The sequence below is a fragment of the Clinocottus analis genome, unplaced genomic scaffold (assembly GCF_023055335.1).
Source record: "Clinocottus analis isolate CAN_PGR_092001 unplaced genomic scaffold, fCliAna1.0.p SCAF_12, whole genome shotgun sequence".
NCBI classification, from domain to species: Eukaryota; Metazoa; Chordata; class Actinopteri; order Perciformes; family Cottidae; genus Clinocottus; species Clinocottus analis.
Window position 1 is genome coordinate 17,451,819 of NW_027175843.1, and position 23,073 is coordinate 17,474,891.

Here is a 23,073-nt window from a genome sequence, read left to right on the forward strand (position 1 = left end):
TTGAGTCGGTGGGATGTTTTTATCAGACTGCTTCATCCTCTATGGATCTCATTAAACTCTCCAAAGAATGAGCTAGAGATTCATGTTGCATGAAGTCAGACATGTTTTCTCTGCCCTATGAAAAAAACATATCATCATAACAAGTGTTGCATTAACGATTTTGTTCGTCCGCTTGTTGTGTTTGCAGTAATTTTTCCATCAAGCAGTTGATGTAAACGTCATAAATAATCTATAGCGGTTTGGGGCCTTTTTAGTTGAGCGCCTCAGGTTCAGGTCGCCGACCTTGCAGAACAGTAAAGTTTGGCCCTGGTGTTTTAAGCCAGTGAACCACACCGTAGGCCAATTTCACCTGTTTTAGACCGTGAGTAGCCGTGTAATGGGTGTGTGGCACAATGGCAGGTGTATTTCTCTGAAATCCAAAGAAACACTATGTTCAGTTGTTTTGAGAAAGATGCGAGCAGCAGCACCACAGGTCAAGGATTTGTTCTGCATGTTTTGAACCAGCATTTCACGAGTAGGACAATAACTATTTCAATCAAAGCCTAATTCACTTAGACATATAAATTCATGCACTGAGTTACCAGTGTATGTGATGTCTTTCTGTCCGGCTTGCATCAGCACCACAGTACTGAAACTGCTCTTTTTAAGGTTTTCAACAATATCCACTTAAACACAGACCGTGGCAGCACTTCAGTCTAGTATTGCTGGATCTCAGTGCTGAATTCGACACAGTCGATCATGATTTACTGCTAGACAGACTGAAAGTCTGGGTTGGACTTTCTGGCACAGCACTTCAGTGGTTTGATTCCTACTTGAAGGGCCAACAATACTTTGTGTCGGTAGCTAATTACACATCAGAGCTGACTAGGATGACATTTGGTGTTCCCCAAGGTTCAATACTGGGGCCTCTTCTGTTCAACATCTACATGCTTTCACTGGCTCAGATTATGAAAAACAACAAAATGTGTTATCACAATTAGGCAGACAACACACAAATCTACATAACTTTATAACCAGAGCACTATAATCCCATACAAGGGCTACCTAATTGCATTGAAGTAATAAACAACTGAATGTGCCAGAAAATTCTTCAATTAAATAAAGCTAAAACAGAAGTTATTGTTTTTGGTCCAAAGGACGAACAATTGAAAGTCAGCTCTTAGTTCCAATCACTGACGTTAAAAACCACAAACCAAACCAGACATCTCGGTGTAGTTATGCATTCAGACCTCAACCTGAACAGCCATATTAAGACAATTACAAATTCCACCAAGTTTTACCTGTAGAATACATCAAGTGTTAGAGGACTTATGTCTCAAAAAGATTTTTATAAACTTGTCCATGCATTTATCTTCAGTGTTAGTGTGTGTGTTAGCTCTGAGACTCTTCTTATACATACTTTGTAAAGCATAGATAGTCCTCACTCTGGATGTTTCACGGAACATACTTAACTAATACTTAACTAATGAATAGTAACTACTGAATTAATCATGAATTGCAGTATTAAAACACATTTATAAAGTGCATATCTAAATCCTTATGCATATAAATAAATGCATGAATGAATAACCTTTAAATAATTTTTGTATTATTTACTAACAATTTATAATTGATCTTATTAATAATCTATAAGTCCTTAATACTTCATTTACAAATAGGGAATCCATAATTTATAAAGTATGAAAACACAATCATGAAATGCATATAGTCAAGCTTATTAATCAAGAATTAAACATTTATAACTGTGTTTATGAATTGCACACTAATGAGTTACTCATGAGTATTTGTGTGTTGAATATTGCTTTACAAACAATGAATTAAGTGTTTATTTACTCTTTACTAATGCTGAATAGTGTGTACTTATTATAAAGTGCTACCATGTTTTTAAATCTTGCTTTCTTATGTTTTGATTCTTTTAATGGTTTTATGTGAAGCACTTTGAATCACCTTGTTGTTGAAATGTGCTCTACAAATAAACTTGCCTTGCTTGCCTCACCTACTGCATTAGAAAGTGGCACCAATGATCCTGACCTAGAAACTTTGGGAGACGCAATTCAAAGGGAGACCTCCCCCCTCTTTGAACAGCGAGGTGTCCCAGACTGACACGACTTTTGTCAACATTTACCTGTTGGAGCTCCAATTTTCAGGTTTTAATGCACGTGTCATAGTTTATGTGTTCTGCCGTTACAAACGAGCCAATTGTTGATTGTGCGTATTAAGGCAATAACGACAGCAACATTGTGCTTTCTTATGGGTCCTTTGTGTTTTTAAGTTTCTCTTGTGATAGTATCAATATATGTTGAATTATTCAGTTTGTTTTTAATCTTTGTTAAAATACCCATTACTGAAGGAAAGAAAAAACATTGACAGCCGATTAAAAAACTTTGTTTTATCTATTCTCAGAAGAGTATGCCTGCTATGGGAACAAAGTAACTTTTAAAAACAGTTATGTATGTAGTGTGTGTTTGTGTGTGTGTGTGTGTGTGTGTGTGTGTGTGCCTCCTCCAATTAGTATGATGCAATTTCACAAACACACAGCTGATGTAAGGATACTGTATTAGGGGTCATTAGTGGTGAACAACAGGCCAAGCCTCACGGGAGTGGCCTGACTACAGCCAGTCTGTAAACACCTAATTATGAGTAGTCCCAGTGTGCAGGCCTCAGGAGATCTCTGCGATCCGAAACAACACAATGGTGAGGTCAGTGCTTTTGGTGTCAGTTTTTTATTTTGTTGATATTTTGCCAACAAAGTACTATTTTTACCCAAACCCCAATGTTTCCTTTCCTAAATTGTGTTTGTGGCTAAACCAAACCAAATATTAGATAGTACCACTGTTTCTTTCAGTTTTCCCCTGAGAAATACCTCAAAATAATTATTGTTACGTTTGCTTCCTCGTTCACCTTCTTACCTGCACTAAAGGCCCCCTTCCTGTTTTATCCCGGATGATCTTATTAACCCGGTTTTATCTGTCTGCATTAGTTATTCCTCTGTAGCTTCTGTGCTTTTTGCTGACATTGTTTGTTTTTTTACTGTGGTTGAAAGATGAAATAATTATGCTATTTTGTTGTGACATGGAAAGCAGATGTCTCTTTACCTGCCTTAAGCACAGCAGGTTCTCTTGTCCATAGCGGTGCCAGATCAGAAAACGTGTGTTGTTCTGGAGCACAAACATGAGTAGCACTTTATAATAAGTGTACACTATTTAGCATTAGTAAAGCATGACTAAACCAATCATTTATAAAGAATTGATCCAACATGAATACTCATTAGTAACTCATTCATAAACACAGTTATAAATGATTAGTTATTGATTAATACGCTAGAGTTTCATACTTTAAAAATGATGGATTCCCCATTTGTAAATGAAGTATTCGGGATTCAGTCATGATTAATAAGATCATGTGTTGGTAAATTATTTTAAAAAATGCTTCAATTCAGGTAGTTACTACTCATTATTTCACTAGTTACTACTACTTAGTTAAGCATTATTCAAGCATGTTCTGTGACCTTATCTAAAGTGTAAACAGTTCATGCCTTACAACACATTAATAGATGCCCTGATGAGTTCAGTAGTTACTGCTGGTTAGTTAAAGATTAGTTAAAGTATGTTATGTGACCAAATTTATAAGCAGTGGCTCAAAGCTAACAAAAGTCTCAGTGATCTTAGACAGAACACAAAGTGATAAAAAAAAATACATTAATGGTGCTCCACTGTTCAGTCTGATGGCAGTGGGCAAAGGCTCGGTTTCACATCTGGGCGGGTTGATCCGGTGGCTGAGTGAGCTGCCCATCTGCCACAGGTCGTCGTGGGCGAGGGCGAGAGGGCGAGAGGGGGTTAACCGCAGGATGGCGTCGATCTTGTTCTTTATCCTCCTCCTCTCTGCCGACTGACTCCAGACTGTCCAATTCCAGCCCAACCACGGAGACGGCCTTCCTTACCAGCGCGTTAAACCCCAGCCCACAGGGAAGAGTGGAGAGTGACTGGTAAAAGACCATCAGCTCTTTGTTGCACACACTGAAGGATCTGAGTCTCCTCAGGACAAACATGCTGCGTTGTCTCTTCCTGAAGAGGTTGTCAGTGTTTGTGATCGTTCTTTCCACTTCCTCTCCTTGGATGATAAGGTGCCCCCAGTTCCTCTGGTAGTCACCTGTTCTTTGCTCTTGCTGATATTGATCCTCAGATATTTTGTAATCAATCAGAGGATTCAGACCTTTATGAAATTTTAAAAAATTCCCCATCTTAAAATATACAAAACCTGATTTAAACTACTATGCAAAACAAACCTATCCACTCAAAAATCTACCCCACAGTATAATTACGTATTTGTTTTACATTTCTTTAGATTTGCATTACTTTGTGGTTTTTAATCCAGATTTCATTTAAATTACATTTCTGTTCAGATCCGGAGTCCACTTGTTAAAATGTAAAACAAAATCACTTTGATTTAGGAATATCAATTTCATAGCAATTAAGACGTTTGAATAAATAATAGAGATTATGGTCAAACCTGCACAAAATAAAGTATTATAATAAATTGGAATCACCGTTAAATCTAGAAAGGTCAGGAATATTTATTTTTCTAAAATCAGAACAATGTTGTCATTAGTTTTTCTTTAAATCAGCCTTTTACAATTTAGTTTTTACAATTTTTTTTACAATTCTAGTTCATTCTAGTTCACTTCATCTTGCAACTATAATATATATATATATATATATATATATATATATATATATATATATATATATATATATATACATTACAAAAATGCATGTATCTGCTCGATCTGAGAAGTTAATTGTACACTTCGGGAGGAAAAGAGAACATGGCTCCATTTTTTGGCGGTCATGTTTTCTTACGTTTGCCTGTTTCTGTGGCGTCTCTCACAGGATCAGTGTTAATCCCTGAGGAGGTGACCCAGTGACCGTTACTCTGTGATAACCCCTAACACACACACACACACACACACACACACACACACACACACACACAGTTGATAACGGCTGGCCTCTTGAAGACCCAGATGTTGCAGTAGGCTTTAATGCATTACAGCTACTGTTATTGCCCTCTTAACACTGTGTTGCCTGCTGCTGCTGAGCATGTCTGACCTATCGTGTGTGTGTTTATGTGCGTGCGTGCATGTGTGTGTGTGTGTGTGTGTGCGTGTGTGGGGGTGTGTGTGTGCTAAAAGCAGCAAAGAGTTAAGGAGCTTTGTGATCTGTTGTAGAACTACTTAAAGTGAGTGTAAGAGCGAGTTAATGATAGAAAGAGGGAGTTATACAATGAAAGAGTGAAGAGCACACCAAAGAAACAAATGGAGTGAGTGACAGGAGGCGAGGCGGGGAAAGAATAAGATTTTAAAAATAACAGGAGGAAGCAAAGTGAAGGAGAGAGAGAGAGGTTGGTGGTTGGTGGATTAAGTCGGGTTAGAAAGGATTAATGTCTGTTTTGGTTTGGTAGTAAAATCGCATCCATGTCAGTCCCCACTGGCCGCTGCTGACACACTCACACTGCTGATTCAGTTCAGCTCACAGTTCACATCCTGAAACATCACCGGACCAGAGGAAGAGGAGGACGAAGAGGTGGTGAGTTGGTCTTATTTCACACCTTTGACTGGATGTGTGTGAGAGTCGAGGACTAAGCTTTCAAACCACGAGTTCTAATTCCTGATAGACGCTGTCGTCGTGCTAGCACCTCTGTGAGGCTAAATGATAGCATTAGCATGCTAACATGGAAATGTTTAGCAGATCATGTAATGCTTTCCATGTTCACCATCTCAGTTGATCACGCTCAAATGTGTTTATTAGCAGAATCATACATCAAAGCAGATAATATATAAATATATTTACAATGTAAATACCACAGCAGCTGGTGCCCAAAAACACACATTAAAGAGTTCAACTTTCTTACATGTTATGGACCTTCAAGGACAGAACACAATTTTCAATCAATTTAAGATGATATCCAGAGTTGTTCCATTTACTTTAGATTTAATTGTTTCACCTGTAGAATTTGCTTTTACACCTTTAAAACGTGTTTTCTTTGACTTTTTTGACTCTTCAGCTAACTGAAACAAAATGGAGATCTTCACTAGTTTGCTCAGTAGCTGTTGGCGTTCTGTTTAATTTCACAATGATTTAACAAAGTTACTCCGTAGCATCAAATATTTATGAATAAACATTTAGTCTCATTTGACAAGGTAACGTCAATGGGGAAATGTGAACTGTTGGTAATTTGAGCAACATTTGTCATGAAATAACTTACTTGTGTGTTTAAGTAAAAGTAAACTTTGAGATTAAGTCACCAGCCCTGCTCAGTTGTTCTAAAAGAGCCAACAAATGAATAACAACCTGTGCAAAAGACTTGTTGAAGACCACAAGCCGAGTCTAAAACAATAAAGTTGTTGCTAAATATTATTACTATATATTAAGTATTTTTGGAGTTTTGAAAGGCTCATTGTCAGTGATTCCTAAATGGCTTTTTCAATCAACATAATTAGTTAAATATGGACAATTAAAACCATTTTCATTAAACTCCGCCCCCCCTAATTTTGGCCAAAGTCGGACGCCGCAGTTTCAGACAAATTCATTGTTAAATTCCACTCCTGCATCCAGGCTCTGTGAGGCTGCGTGATGTGCTCAGTTGACTCTTGATGACTTTGGGATCTAGTTAATGAAAGCTTTTGCAGCGTAAGTGGAAACGGAAGCTGAGCTAATTAAGCTAAAGAGGAGACGTAACATCAAATTAGACCACATTTAGAAACGTACTGCTGTCAGAGGAAGTACCAAAATAACACAAGCTGTATACAAAACATTTAGGTCATTTAGTTTTTGTCACATTTAATCACGTGTGATGGGACAAAACGAATGCAGCAAGAAAACCTGCTTTTTAGCTTGTAAAAAGACACTAAAACAACCAACAGCGTCTCAAAGCCAGCATATCAGAGATCATTTTAGACTTTCTTTGTAACCGCTGAAAGTGAAAATAAGCATCTGTTTCCTAACGTATTAAAAAACAGCAACTTTATAAGGTGAAAATACGTAACACCAGCTCATATTTCCGTTTCTTTGACTTTCAGATGATCCATAATACAACTTTTTGAGAAACACTGACATGAGTTTTTTTTTTCACACCTGATAGTCAGAATAAAAGTAGTTTTTTGTTACACTGAATACATTTTGTCCGATAAGCCTATAGAATAATAAAGCTAAAATTAATTAATAAATTATTTCAGAGGCGCTCCCTTCTGTTGCCTCAAGCGCTTCTCTGTGCTTTGTTGACAAGCGTACACGTGTGCTGACTTGTGCATGCTAGTGCACGTGAGCCTGTCCTGTTGGCTAGCTAAAGGCCGCTGCTGTCATTTGTTTGTATTGATAAAAATGAAGTAATGACCTCGTTGCATCAGATCAGAGAATGATTCATGATTCAAAGTTGTTGTTTCCCCTCTTTTTTTCCCAGTAAAAACTTTCTTTTCCCTCGCGGTGAGTCTGGACAATCACCATGAGACAAGCAATGGAGGACGGTGAGAAACACACACACACACACACACACACACACACACACACACACACACACACACACACACACACACACACACACACTGTTTATCTGACCTTCATTGATTGCGCTCATTGTTTATTGTCTGAATTCAGTATTAATCCTAAACTTGAGTCTAAATCCAGGGATGGGTTTAGCTTCAATTTGATTCTAATGTAAAACCTAATTCCGACGGTATTAGTGCCTCTCTGCGGGGTCAAGGCTCCTCAGTGTCAGTTAATCCTGTCTGGCCCAAACACGACTGTTTTTCACTCTTTACTCAGGAGAAACTTTCAGCCGCGAGCATCTGCCACGATATTACAGAATGTTCAAAAACTATTTTGCCCGTTTCTGACTCGTGTAATGCATCTTCTTCAACATGTTGAGGCTTCAGTGTTTTTGTTCTTTCACTTGTAGGTGACAGCGATTATCATGTTTGATATTTATACATTGAAATACATGAATTTTCCCCCTTAAACTGAGTAGTGCCACACTGTTCATCTGAAATGATGCAGTAGTGAAATGACCCAGTAGTGAAAGAAGTATTCAGATCCATTAATTAAGTATCAGTACTCTTACCACACTGTGAAATAGAAGTATTCAACACCATAACAAAGTTAATGTATTTATATACTATCAGCAAAAGGTACTTAAAGCATGAAAAGTAACAGTAATAATTGTGCAGTCGCTCCTTGTCAGTATTTTACTATTTTAATTAATATTACTGCTGCACTGGAGCATTACATCATTACAATACTTAATACAGTACACTTCGTGTGTGTGTGTGTGTGTGTGTGTGTGTGTGTGTGTGTGTGTGTATGTATGTGTGCAGGTATCAGTGAAATGCTGTCCAGTGTGTTGGAGGACGTCAGCGTCGCAGTCAGCAGAAACATTTTTGGTGCCGAAGTTCTGCATGAACTGCTGAGTGCACCGTGGCTGCACGCGCTGCTGAAGGTGCGACGCGACTCAACGAACGCTGGACTAACGCAGACACACCATGGACATGTCAAACAATGACCTCATTTCCTGTCTACATCGTTCTAGATTCACGAATGCCTGTTGCAGTTCGAGAAGTCCACACCCATACCTCTTTTGCCTTATGCCTCAGGACTCTCACATGAGGTTAATGCACACACACACACACACACACACACACACACACACACACACACACACACACACACACACACACACACACACACACACACACACGCACACACACACACACACACACACACCGAAGTATTAGTATGTATTTTGCACACATTTGGATTAGCATGTTCATGTTTCAACAGAAAGAAGGGCAGAGCAGCAAATTTGTCTTTAGAAATTATGCATGTATATTAATGATAATAACAAAAACACTACTATAATTATTATTATAATTATCGACATCAGCCGGAACATGTCCTTGTTCATATCTAAAACCATCCATCCTTACAAAGTTTGAGCTCATCTTCTTTAGCTTATTCATTTCAGAAAACAAAAGAGGCCTTCCAGATTACTTTTGATATGAAGTTTTCTTGAGTGTTAGCATCTGTATTCCTGTCTAACTGTCTGTCTGTCTGTCTGTCTGTCTGTCTGTCTGTCTGTCTGTCTGTCTATCCATCAGATTATGGCTACAATACAGGAGGTCCACCGTCCCTCAGCTGAAGCCAGAGAGCTCTACAGCCTCCTCAGCTCACCACACATCCAGGTGTGTATCGCTCATGTAAGCTCTCTTGCAGAACTTGTACTCAGTGTTTAAACACATGCCACCCGTCTCTCAGGCCCTCCTATCATCTCACGACAGTGTAGCCCAGTCAGACTATGGACCCATTTTACCGCCTCTGCCTGATGAGATGCCCGAGGGCGAGGAGGCCATGAGGATCGTGTGTCTGGTGAAGAACAACCAGCCGCTGGTGAGATATAAGCTTTTTTCCAAATGTAGTTTTTTACTCTAGTTTTATAAGGATCTACTTGTAAAACAAATAAAGACTCTATGATATCTGATTATAGTAATTTAGTAGTGGTAAGTTGTTCTAATGGTATAAATAAGCTTTTGTTTAAGTGAGATCCTGGTGTAACGGGTGCAGTTAAAGTCTAAGACAAAGACAAAGTCGAAGACAAATCTTTGAGGAAAGATCTTTCATTATTTTTTGTATACCAAGAACGGAGAAGAGCGCAGAGCGAGTGTAGGAGATGGAGTACGAGGGATTCGTAGTCGGTGGAGCAGCCTCCGCCGCCTCACGTTGGACCGTCTCGTCCCTGCAAGAAGGGCGTGGTCAGGGGAGGAGCTTAGAGCCACTGAAAGTGAAGCCAGGCCTTTGCCCCTCCCCAGGGGAGGACAGTCACGTCCTTTTCTCCCCCGTTACGAGTCAACGGGAAGCTGCTGTTTGCGTCCACAAACCGCAGAGCTTTGGAAGAAAGGGCTCCACCAATCAGCTCCTACCGTCTTTAGCCCCGCCTCCTGCACCGGTAAGAGGAGGAGGACTGTCAATCAATGCAATCATCAAGCATCCGTCCATTTTTTTTTTTGCTCATTCATCCTTTTTTCCTGATCCGACTTCAAGGCGACCGATCACCATATCAGGAACAGTTAATAGATCATTCATCCATGCATACTTATTGTGTCTCCTGTTGTGCATAGGAAAATATTATAGGTGACCAAGCTATTTAGGTTATATATGCAAACATTTGATGTCTGTGTGGTTGTACGAGGCTCAGCATTTGTGGAGAGCGATCTCTCTTTTGCATCCTGCACCAGGCTCATCCTAACATTGTTACGTTTTTGCTGAAACAGCATATTTGAATAAGCTCATGAGCTATCCTGGCAGCTCCCGACAGGTTCCTAAATATCATCAGATAAGAACTGATTTCCTCTCATGATGCTTGATAAATCTCAATATTTTTGCTAATACCATCACATGGTTCATCCCTTCATTCATTCATCCATTCTGCATTTGCGGAAAGACCTTTGGTTCATCCAGAACAACCTTATGAACTTATGATCCTCATCATTCGTCAATTGTCATCATCAGTCTTTTTCATCTTACCATCCTTTGGCTCCTTTTGTACTTGTTCCCGCACTACAGTTCTATTTCAATAATGGATATTTCACATTTCTTTCCAACATGGAGGCCCATTTTTAGAGAAACACAAGGAGGGAGAAGGTGCCTCTACTGGAGGGAGCAGTGATGACTACGCCTACCCTCCTCCTCCAGTCCCAGTTTACAGTCTGAGCTTTCCTAACTCCCCCATCTTTTACAAAAAGGGGGCTACAGAGGGACACTCGAGGAACGTCCCTACACCCGGCAGGAGCCCCTCTTGCACCGGGATGAACCCACTCAGAGCCCACACGGCACCTTCTAGTCCTTCACCTCATCGCTCCACTCGCCAGCCGGGGGTTAGCACTCTCCCGACCCCTGGCCGGCGACATGTGTGTCAAGCTGGATCTCACAACAAGCTCCAAGAAGAGACCCTGAGACGTCCCTCAATGACCCGCTACTCTCTTGCTTCTCATCCCAACGGACGCCAGAAGCAACCGCAGCAGACACGAAACGAGCGGGAGCAACCAAAACTCCGTCAACAACAACGTGAGCTCACCAAACAGTGCAGCATGGAGGAACTCAGGTCCACCGTCCGGACGGCGGCCACGAGCATTGAGCACGGCACTCAAGACGTCCGCCATCTTGGCCAGAAGATGGTGGCGGCCACAGAGATGATCACCGACAGTGTGGAAGAGAACGCCCAGGCGCTCAACCTCCTGGCCGAGGTGGTCGACAAGCTCCAAGGGCTCATTGTGGCCAGCAAACACACAGAGGTGTTGGCCCCGTGCAGGCCCAAACGGCAAACTCCTCCCCCACCTCCACCAAGGGTCTCCTCAATGTCTCCCAGAGAGGTCCGCAAACCTCCCACACCTTACCCGCGACACCTCTCGCCCTCCTCCTCCTCTTCTTCTTCTTGCACTTCCTCATCTTCATCCACGTCCCGCGCAGACGGCTTCGCAACGTCGAGGTGTCCGAATCGGATGAACGGAGGCTCCAAGAGGACGATGGTGACCTTCGGCGTCACCCGCAGGGCGGGTGGTCGCGGTAGTAACGGACAGGCGAGGCTCAACAATGACGCCGCTCTGGAGGAGCAACAAGACAGCACGGGGTGCTTGACAAGCAAGAAGAAGAAGAAGAAGTAGTGCCGAAAAACAAGCCGTTTACTCTCCTTGTCCGCTGTGGCATTGAAAATAGACCTTGAAACTCAATAAGATATATCTACTTCTTCTTTTCAATCAGAATTTGGATCCCAACAATTAGTTAAGGAAGAAAGTTAGACCATATACCAGACCCAGACTAAGTCGAACAAACTTTTTTCATCTCTGGATTTTTCACTGAAAGGAGGAAAAGCTAAATATTTGAAGGTACAAAAGAATCACGTCTCCTATTCCATCCAGCTGTTGTTGAAACTGTGACATCATGTAATGCAGTTGCTCTTGTCAGACCATATGTTAGTCTTTGCTTTTCTCATCTTAATTTGGCTTTAATTAATTTAAAGGAAGTCAAGGCTGGTCAAAATATTTAAAGAAGTTTAATGCAGTAGTTGCAATTGAATTGGCGTGAACAAAATACTGTATTAAACCAACTAATTTCCTTCCATCAGCTTTAAGAGGTTCAGTCATCAGTTGTTTTCATTCCCTCCTCCATTTGTATCCTACAGAGCTTTACTAAAAGCTGTTAGTTACTGCTTCTGTAGCCACTACTGGTTGCTCAATTTGGGATAACTGTCTGTACGTCAGGGAGCCACGATTCGGAGGGACGAGGAAACGGGAGAGATCTACATCGCCAGGGTGATTCATGGAGGCCTGGCGGACCGCAGCGGTGAGATGAAACTGTATTAAATATGAATTCAACATAACATACAATACCAAAGACATAACAATGTATTACATGTGGTCAGAATGTGAATTATCTTGGTTTAATGTGGATGTTTCCCAGGACTCCTCCATCCCGGTGATCTGTTAGTGGAGGTAAACGGAAACCCTGTGGTGGGAATGGAGCCAGGACAGGTCATCCAGATACTGGTAGGACACCTGAGGGGGAAATAAAAGGACATATGTGAAGATATTGTTCATTTAGATTTTTAGTGACGCAAAAATTATGTTATGCACAATATGAAAAAGCCAATAAATTAGACAATTGAATAAGGAATAGCTCCTGTTTATTTTTGTGACTTCATGTGTTCATTCTTGTGATCATCAGCTGATTATTAAAGCGATTGATCAGTCATTTACTCGTATTTGTTGTATTTGCAGATCAATTCCCAGGGAACAATCCTGTTCAAGGTCATTCCTGATAAAGCTCAGAGCAGCAGCAAACAGAAGTCGGTAAGAAACATCCAGCAAACATCATCAGAGGGTTGTCTCTCGGCCAGTGGTGGAAGAAACACTCACTTTTTACTCAAAGTTGAAATAGATTAATCCGCCTCTCTGTGTCCGTCAGGTGTACATGCGAGCGTTGGTGGACTACTCCCCCTTGCAGGACTCCTCCATCCCCTGTCCGGATGCAGGGATGGCGTTCAGCCGGGGGGACCTGCTGGAGGTGGTCGACCAGTCAGACGGGCGCTGGTGGCAGGCCAGGAAGCTGCCTTGCTCTGCGTCCTGCGCCGGTTTGATTCCCTCGGCCAGCATGTTGAAGAGGTGACACCTCACACTCGCTGTATAGGAACCGTACATGAGTTTCGTCATTCTCAACGAATCGTAAAGGGCCATACTAATGTTTTAGCATCTTTGAACAGATTTAATAGAAATACCATATACCTTTTCAAGGTCCAGCTTTGATATCATTAACGTTAAATTATATGCAGTTGTAACGCCCTCCGTACAACACTATGTGAACTGATATTTGAATATTGAGTTGAATAAAACAATAGAAAAGAACGTATACAAACACACACTAAAGGACGAAATTAAAAGGAAATCAATGAAGACAAACACAACATGTGTATAACAATGACAACAGAGAAGGAAAGTAACTCAAGTACAAGTAACTCATTTACTTTAGTACAATTTTGATGTACTTCTTCTTTGCATTCATATTTAAGTCTTTTGTGTCTGTACAGGAAATGTTAATACTATGCTCATAAAGAAATGAATACAGAAATGATTGTTAGTGTTTAAATTAAAGTGTTAATACACCATGCCATTCCTAAAACCAACAAACATGGTCAGATGTGGATGTTTTCTCTATTTTTTCTGTATTAAAACATTATCAAAGTCGTTGAAGGAACTTCAATCGACTGATCGATGAATCGATGGATCAATAAATCGTTCTTTAGTTGGGGACAATATGAAGCAGCTGCATATCGTCTTCTGTAAAAAAAAAAGTTGTTTGTTGCTGCAACTCTAAATGTATCATTGATCATCTGTCTCCGCAGTAAACAAAAGGAACAGTGGTGGTGTCAGCCGTTACAGGTCCACACCTGCATCAGACCCTGTAAGCACTCATCATTATGACTACTATCATTAATATTATTATGACGATCTCTCTTAACGTGTTGTGAATGTGACTTAAAAAAGCCTTTTGACAACGTTTCTGTTCCGTCCGTCCTCAGTGACTCAGGACGATAACGGTGGGTGAGACAGCTCATTGTTCACGCATTGTGTCCGTTTCTTTTTCATTTAAACATTTGATCCCATAGTGTAGTATCTGTTTGTGTGACTTCAGTAGGTTTGTGATAATATTGATGATGTATATTAAACTACTGTCATGTGGTGTGGATGGTGAGGCAAAGAGCTGTATCTGTCACTGCACACGTGATGAAGCTTGGTTTATATTTGTTACTCAATGCAGGGGAAATACTTTATTTTTTAAACATTTTTTAATTAATAAATTTGTGCGAGCTGTAGTAACTTAGGTGGGGGGGGGGGGTGATCATTATCATTTGTACACATCACACACACCACAATGTATGTGCATGCCATGCATAGCAATAATGTGACATGTAGTTTGTTATAGTTTTGTGGTTGAACTTCTGTTTGCTTTGATATATTTTCATCACTTTGGCTGACAAGTGATTTTAAAGACTAAAGAATTTGAAATAATTTGTATTCATATTATATTTATTATTAATAAGTTGTGGATCCTTTAAGTTTTATTTCAGCGCCACATACGATGCAAGCTATTAAGCTTAAATTTACAAAACAAGCACACATAAGCACATTACCAACCAGCTTTTCTGCACTAAAACATGCAGTACTGTCTTAGGTGAGGAGACGTATTCATGTGTGGCAACAATAAAGAGGCAACTCAAGTGGAAGTCATCTGGTTTTTGGTTATTTAACCTCAACCCAGAAACAGTGATGGAGCATTTTTTATTCAGACGCTTTATGTCTAAGAGGTAAACACTTCCTGTTGACATCCTCTCACTCACATTGGGACAACAATAACTCTTATAGTCATTACACCAAACATTTTGTCACACAGGGTTTGAGTTATTGTGACTTTGTGGAAGCAAGCTTTGACTTTAAAAAGGAACCTTTCTTTTATATCTTGCAGAGAATGATCAGATACATTCTGATGATAAGCGCACCATAACAGGTAAAACGCTACGATGAACACATGATACTTGCCGTTGAATATAGACTGAAATTAATCAATATTTTCTGTTCTCCACATCGCCACAGAACTGGAGGAAATATACTTTGGTAGGTGTGTATTTAGGCATTACAGAGCACTTGTCTGTGTTAACAGTTGAAGTGGGTGAAGATTTTTATGATTTCTTCCTTTAGAAAAGGCCGACTGTGATATCGCTGATGGAATCTACCTGGGTAAGACACCATTAATGATTGTGCTTGTTTGTCAGTTTTTTCACTAATAAGCACAAAGCAGTACCAGAGGGAGTGAATGCATGATAATGCCTTTTGCACTGCCTAGTATTACAACTATTAATTTAACGAAAATGTATAAATTAACAGTTCGGATCACGTTTGTTGTGACTGAAACATTTTTAATGAACATATCTGACAAGTCGCCAAATGTTAATATTGAACCAAAATGTTCGCTGATAACTTATTTTATTAATTTCCTATAACATCCACTCGTAGCAACTGAAACTTTATTGAAATTCTTAATGGTTCACAGCTCCTGGTAAAGTTAGGGAAATAACTTTACAGATATATATATGTATATATAGATGTATAAATCCTCCACTTAGTCTCTGGGAGAGTTTGTTGGCAGTTTAAAACATACAAAACACTAACAGTCACTGTGTCACAGATACAATAATGAATGAATGAATTGTGTTCACCAGCTGGTTTCCGGCAGAGTTTCCGTCTCTGGAAGAGAACGTCCTTCAGGAGGAGACGACAGTCCTGCACCTCCTGCTCTCCCAACACCAGCACCCTGGCCACCCCCTACGAGGAGGTGGCTTTGTACCAGCGCCCCCCGCAGGAGAACCACCGCCTCATCATCCTCATCGGTGAGACAGGAATCTTTAAACTATCATTTTAATCTGACGGTTTTCTCTCTCAGTGTGTTCTCCTTTAACTTAGATTTTCCTACCATATTTACTGTGTATGCAATATATTTCTCCATGTCCAGGTGCTACAAGAGTTGGCGTGAATGAATTGAGGAAAAGACTCATCAAACTGAACCCTTCAACCTTCCAGGGACCCGTACCGCGTATGTGCCGCCACAAATCCAATATATTCATATAAAGTGTCTCCACAAATGTAAGTTTGCTGTTTTACATTGTGTGTGACGTGAGGGAACCTACGATGATAGAAAAGACAATCCAAAAAACAAATAATACGTGTTCATATTGCGAAACGTTCACAATATGAACACCAAATTATGGAAGAAAAGAAGATAAAAAGTTACTTAATTATTTTTTTTTAAAATTAGGGTCATGAGATCAATGGTTCTCGTTAGGTTCGGTAAAGATTTACTGGTTCATAATCTTGAGAGTTGTAAGACACTGGATTTGATTGGCTGTCGTCCGGTTCCTCCAGACACCACTCGACCAATCAGAGCAGGGGAGCAGACAGGAAGGGAGTACCACTTTGTCACCAAAGAGCTGTTTGAGTACATGGTTTGTAACCACAGGTGGGCGTCTCCGAAATGTTTTTTTTTTTTTACATGATTTCTGTATTTGACTGCACACATTTGATCTTTCTGTTATTATTAGTATTATGCTATACTGTGATTATTTTTACGACAAGGTAAATTGAGTATAACTTATTGTTTGTTATTATTCATTTCTAGCTTTTCTAACTGCACTGTTATCTGCTCTATCTGTGTACCTCTGTCGTGTGTGTGTGTGTGTGTGTGTGTGTGTGTGTGTGTGTGTGTGTGTGTTCAGGTTTGTGGAGTATGGGGAGCAGAAGGGTCACCTGTACGGGACCAGCGTTGATGCTATCGATGAGGTGCTCAAACGAGGACGGATGTGCATCCTCGATGTTGAACCACATGTGAGTTTAAATAAGAGGAGTGATGTTCATAGCATGAGGTCCATTTATTTAGTTTCATTTATTTTAGCACAAATGTATAACTCAATGGTTAAAAATAAATCTTGTTAATTCCCTAAAGCAGCTGGTCACTGCAGTTTTTAGCAAACAAACAGGAGGAAACTGAGCATTTGTTGGGGACTATTTTTAGCGGTGGATTAAAACACGGTAATCCCAGATATGTTGTTTTTGTCGTCAGAGCATCCAGCCGCTGAGGACGGGGAAACTGAAGCCCTACGTGATCTTCATCAAAGCTCCCAGTCTAGACATACTGAGACAAACGCGGAGAGACGCCCGAATCCTCACCAACTACTCCGTCAACAGAGCGTTCACAGTAAGATCTCAGACGATGTTAAAGCGACGGCACCACAAATAAGAAAGCAGTGAAAATGCAAAGCATGTAGCCCTCGTGTTTCAACTCACCTGCAGGAGGATGACTTTGCGGAGCTGGAGGAGGCGTCCCGGCTGATGGAGGCCAAGTACAAGCAGTTTTTCGACAGCGTGCTGGTGAACGACGACCTGCAGCACGCCTGCATGCAGCTCTGCTGCATCATCCAGGAGGCGCAGGACGAACCACAGTGGACACCTGTCAGCTGGAGCCGCACGGAGGAGTAGCGGAGGAGATGTTGGAAGATTAATGGGACACAGAAACTAGGAGTGAGAATAAGAAAAGAAAATAAGGTGGAGGCATGTTGGATAAAAGGGGACAATGCTGATGGAAAAGACCTGAATATGGAGACAAATGAGAAGAAGAAAGATATTATAACATGATGGAGAGGAGGTTGCGTGAAGGGAATTCTTATTCGTATTTGTCTGTGGAATTTGCACCAAAACTCTTAAATAGTATCTATAATTGTAGTTATGCAAATATTTCTCAGGGAGGAATTACGATGTGAAAGCAGGTTTTTCCGAGCACTCGCTAACTGAATAACGACCTCTTCATTCTCTTTAGATTCTTCATCAATGTTTGGACAATAGCAGGCTGCATGTCAGCACCTACTAGCTAGCTTGAATAATATCCAGGGTTAAGGAATAAAGGACGACTGTCGTCTTCACGTTACCATGTCTTCTGTTAAAAGCTGCACTTTAAAGTCCTGTAGAGCACATGTTTCACGAGGGGTTGTGGTGTTGTTTTTTTTAGACATTTCTTTCATCTTTACTGCTTTTAAACTTGTAAGCAAACAGATTTTTATTTGCACATCCAACAATCATCAATCATTTTGAGTGGCATTTGTGTCTACCTGATGAATGGCAGTCAAAATATTCACTCTTCTTTAGCTCTGTGTTGGGTTTCCTCCAGCTCCTGAGGGAAATATCCGTCTCTTATAAGTGTTCAATACTCGTCTCTAACTGTGTCTGCCGTTTGCTGATGAGCCGGTATCATGCAAAGTGGGTTTTGACTGCTTCTCCTCTGAAGAACGGGGACAGTGAGCAATGAATAATGAGCTGAAACTCACTATAAAGCTCCCATTGAATGAGAGCAAGCACTTCACACTTTAACTCCACCATTGATGTTTCTTCCTCTGAAACTCTATGCTGGCAACTTTTCTGTCTGAACTCTCTGAAAAGACTTGATCATCACAGGCTGGCAGCTTTACCAAAAGCATGACATGCTTGTTTTAGAATAAAAGTGGACATGTACATGCATGCAGTGTTATAATTAAAGATCAATATATAATCATGTAGGTGAGTTTATCTCATTCTCTCTCTCTCTCTCTCTCTCTCTCTCTCTCTCTCTCTCTCTCTCTCTCTCTCTCTCTCTCTCTCTCTCTCTCTCTCTCTCTCTCTCTCTCTCTCTCTCTCTCTCTCTCTCTCTCAGGTTAATCCTCTGCAAGACAGCTGTAGCTCATCCGATTTAACCGGAGGATTAGTTTTTTTTTCACTGCTCCATTCAGCTTTACTGTCATACAACCTGCAGCAAGTGGTGGTAGAATTCAGATGATTAGTCTCAAACAAATGTTCTTGTTGTGCTCGAGGAATCGGAAATGAGTTGTGTGGGTCAATTTTAACAAGGTAAAAAAAACGCCCTGTGGAGTTTTTAGAGTTTTCATCACAATAAGCAGACACCAAAGGTTTGTGCTTGAAAGTAGTTCAGTAGCGATCTCTAGTGGCGGAGGCCTTAACACACACTTTTCACCTGACGTGCTCCCACTTGGCTATTGCGCATGTGCAGCAACCAATTTTGATTGAAGTTCAGGCCTTTTTCATAAATAAAGGCAATGAGGTGCATTCTGGTAATGGAAACACTCAGGTAAACTACAAGTAGTTTAAAATTGTTCTGAGGTGCAGTGCTTGAGTAAATGTGCATACTGCCCACGACTGTTCTCTGATGTATTGCGCATATGTTAATCTGATGGATATGTCATGATAGGTCATGTTCCTGACTTAGTCTTTCCCTGAAAGAATCACTGAACAACAATTTCACTGAACTACAATTGAAAGTGCAAGAACTACACCCTAAACTCAAACAGGTGGCAATTGAACAGCCTCAAATGAACCGCTTTGGTGCCTCAGACGAAGACCTCCGCTTTTACACAAGATTAACATCACACAAGGTCTTCTGTTTTTTTGGGAATGAGTTTCTCCGTCTGCTTTCCCGGCTCATTTACTTGTCAAAGGCTCAGAGAACGGCCTTTGGAGCACCAAGCCCTAACCACTAGCTGCTTCTCACTTGACGAGTGCTTCATTGTTCCTATGCAAAATTGCAGTTGGACTTAAAGAAAAGGTATACTGGCATCAGTATTTAAGTTCACTTCAGTGTATCGGCAGTTAGCCAAACCATCATCACAAGAAATAACCCGAAGATCCAGTCTAACACAGTTTCTGTAGCCTGGAGATGGAGTCATTGCTGACAAAGGGTTTATAATTGAAGATATGCTGGCAGAGGTAAGGGCTGATCATTCATCATTGCTGATCATTGTAGTGGTGGGACTCGGGGATGGGTGAGCCCCTGCTGAGCTGGGGAAAGGCTCCTGGTGGTCTGGAACTGGATGATGGGGTCATGGGGAATGGGGTCAGTGTCCCATTGTCTTTCAAAGCAAGAGTAAACATTGTTGATTTGCTAGAACAGTAACAATATCTATGATAAAGATAATCCCACATTAAAAAATATAGATCGTATAAGACCCACATGTATTAATTAGTTGTGTCTATCAATATGTGTACACCGGAAATGCTAGATCTAGATACATGCTTATTGTATCTACGCGGATTAGCTGCTAGCTAGCTAGCTGCTAGTTAACTCGGCTAAGGGAAGACAAACTGATTATTTATCTTTACTGAAAACATAAAAATAGATTATAAACATAATGATAATGATAGAGTATATGTTTTAATGGAAAGCGTGGTAATCTATATACAAGAAAATTAATTGATACCTGTCTCTATTTGTAAATAACAATACATGGTGTGCGACACGGACGGACGCCAGGAGACAAACACAGTGACGAGTCTGGTGGGCGGAGTTAGAAGTCCTGCAGGTAAACCCGTAATAAAAACGCATACAGGGATGCGCCCACTCAGTTAAACAAGCGCTCCTTGACTAAACACACGGACGAGATAACGGGGAAACACCAGCAAGAGAGGTAAAACGCACGTAAATTTTCACAATGAGCACGTTATACATTATTGCAATTAGCAAGAGTAATTTTGTCTTTTAAGCAAGTTATAAAGCAACATGTTTGCTTATTGTGCTCTCGAGGGAGAGCCGTGTTGCGCTAGTTCTCATTAGCGGACGAAGCGCGCGGTTAAAACGTTTGAATAGTTTCGTAACGAGAACTCAGTAAAACGCAAAACAACTGTGAAGAATATGACTCAAGGGAGGATTCATCTGCTCAAAAAACGAGCCTGTTTGGTGAGTTTTGGGCATAAAGTTAATGGTGGAAAGTGGGCATTTAAATGGAAATGAGCACAGGCGAGAGCGAGTCCATCATTTCTTATCTACTGTTGTGTGAATTAGTTGCCAGTCAGTTAGTGGATTACAGTATTTCATTTTTTTGGTGCTAAATTGACCACTTATTATTGCTCAGATGCACTCAACTTGCATTAGACCACCAGCAGCATGCTGGTAGATCCACAGTGGTCTAAATGTGACTGTTTTTAAAATCGTTTTTCTAAAGATATAAAAGGATATCTGGTTACATTGAATTGTGTTTGATCATAGGGTTATCAATGGCTGCAAGGAGAGACAGGAAACTTCCCCTGTGGGATGCGATGGAACATGCTGTCAAGGCCCTCGACAAGACTGCACAGTTGGAAGTGAAATACATCAACTCTTTTAAAGGTATGTGGGTTTTTTTTAAATGTAATTATTAAACAGAAGTAGATTCTGCATTAGTCCTCAGGGCCTCTGTAAAGAAAACACATGTAAAATTGCCTGGAATAAAGTGGTGCATTGTGTTCTTGCGCCCACATGACCACGTTAATTGTATCTGTGTGTTTGTGTCTACTAGGTCGAGGTGTGTTTGCCAAGGCTCAGTTCGAAAAAGGAGACTTTGTGGTGGAGTATCGAGGGGACTTGATAAGTTTTGAAGAATCTCAGAGGAGGAGATCGATATATCACTCCAGATGTACTGTCTTCATGTTTGATTTCTACTTTCGAAAAAGAGCATGGTGGTAAGGAGATTTACGATTACTTTTTGTTCATATCTCAAAGAAATGGTTGATAGTAAGTCAGTTAAAACGGTCTCTTATTAACTATAACCATTAGTAATGCAGCTTGTGTTGCAGACGTTGTTCTGAGATTTTATGTATACAAATGTTTCTACTTTAAGTAATTTCACTATTGAGAGCTGGGCTTTGTTACTCAAAACCCACTGTTCACAGATACAAACAATTCTCTGATTATGTGAAGCTTTATCTGTGATTTATTATCATTTTGAAGTGTTGATGCAGCTCGAGAAGATGCCAGTCTTGGGAGACTTGTCAATGATGACCAGTACTTTCCGAACTGCAAGATGAAGAAGGTCAAAACCAATGGAAAGCCACACCTTGTTCTCTTTGCTCTGAAGGACATTCACGTCGGAGAAGAGATTACGTATGACTATGGCCGAACTGACTGGCCATGGAGGAAACAGGTTTGTTTATTGAGTTGGTGAAAGATTATTGATTGGGTTTAGTTGCCCTAAATGTAAACATCAGAACGGTGCGTTTTTTTTATTTCCTCCGAGTTATTAAACTAATGTTGTTGTTGCTTCTGTTGCAATCTTTGGTTTGATTTAGTTATTTTTTTTATTTTGAAGTTACCTGTTGTTCCTCCTGTGCGATATGTCCATGTCACTTCCTGCCTTTGTATGTTTTCCCGCCTTTTTAATGGTCTTTCCCTAATTCCTTTATTTCATCACTGTTTATTATCCTCCTTTCCCCCCTTGTGTAGTTGCATTTAGGTCTACCTCCTGTTACGTTTTTGCCCAAACTTAAATATAGATAGATATCTACTTTGTTATTCCCCAAGGGGAAATTTGTTGTTAGATAAACAAACTAAACGCACAAAATAAAATATAACAGGGATGAAAGAAAGATTTCTATCTATCTATTTATCGATCTATCTACACAAGGATACAAATAACTGTGCAGTGTGTATTAAGGAAATTTAATTTAAACAGTGTGCAAATATTGACCCAGCAGATGGTTTATTTCAGAAGATTTAAGGACTGTGTTATTCCCTTCTCTGTAGGTGTGGGCAGTGGAAGAGGGCTTCAAGAAGAGATATTGAAGAGGTTTCTCTGAGGTTGGCACATCTAAAGATGCATCCTCGATGTCATGGCTGGTGAGTTCTTTACCTGCCATCTAACTGGCTAAAGAATTTCTGAACCCCCATGATTACCAGAATGCCTCTTAACCAGCTCGCCGCCAGTCCTGCAGCCATCTACCGTCTTCCTAGCTCCCAGTCTGCAACTCGGATGACTAGCCTCCAGTCCACTGTTCCACAGTCGCCTGGTTCCAGTAGCAGCAGCCACTGGGCCGGGCTATGCCGCAGCAAATCCCTGGTTCCAGCAGCTGCAGCAGCAGCAGCAAAGCCCTGGTAGCAGCAGCAGCAGCAGCAGCAGCAAAGCCCTGGTTCC

The 23,073-nt window shown here is 40.6% G+C and overlaps 2 protein-coding genes across 4 annotated transcripts; both read left to right on the forward strand.

The window, feature by feature from the left end:
- The first annotated feature begins 7,500 nt into the window (after positions 1-7,500).
- Positions 7,501-17,626, forward strand: LOC137783052 (MAGUK p55 subfamily member 4-like). The gene is made up of 20 exons (XM_068572809.1): positions 7,501-7,522; positions 8,369-8,490; positions 8,581-8,658; positions 9,149-9,232; positions 9,306-9,437; positions 12,305-12,386; positions 12,504-12,589; positions 12,821-12,892; positions 13,008-13,204; positions 13,942-14,000; positions 14,119-14,136; positions 15,063-15,104; positions 15,191-15,211; positions 15,296-15,334; positions 15,817-15,984; positions 16,107-16,187; positions 16,517-16,610; positions 16,867-16,975; positions 17,211-17,345; positions 17,441-17,626. The coding sequence occupies exons 1-20, from the start codon at positions 7,501-7,503 to the stop codon at positions 17,624-17,626; spliced, it is 1,827 nt and encodes a 608-aa protein (XP_068428910.1).
- A 2,933-nt stretch (positions 17,627-20,559) lies between these two features.
- LOC137783365 (N-lysine methyltransferase KMT5A-like) lies at positions 20,560-22,986 on the forward strand. Of its 3 annotated transcripts, XM_068573257.1 has the most exons (6): positions 20,560-20,595; positions 21,174-21,293; positions 21,463-21,625; positions 21,894-22,086; positions 22,686-22,739; positions 22,839-22,986. In XM_068573257.1, exons 2-5 carry the CDS (start codon positions 21,182-21,184, stop codon positions 22,722-22,724), a joined length of 507 nt encoding a protein of 168 aa, XP_068429358.1. In that variant the 5' UTR covers positions 20,560-20,595; positions 21,174-21,181; the 3' UTR covers positions 22,725-22,739; positions 22,839-22,986. The 3 variants fall into 3 exon arrangements, with proteins under 3 accessions (XP_068429358.1, XP_068429356.1, XP_068429357.1); XM_068573255.1 differs by having other exon boundaries at positions 22,686-22,986; XM_068573256.1 differs by lacking the exon at positions 20,560-20,595 and adding an exon at positions 20,773-20,864 and having other exon boundaries at positions 22,686-22,986.
- The last annotated feature ends 87 nt before the right edge of the window (positions 22,987-23,073 follow it).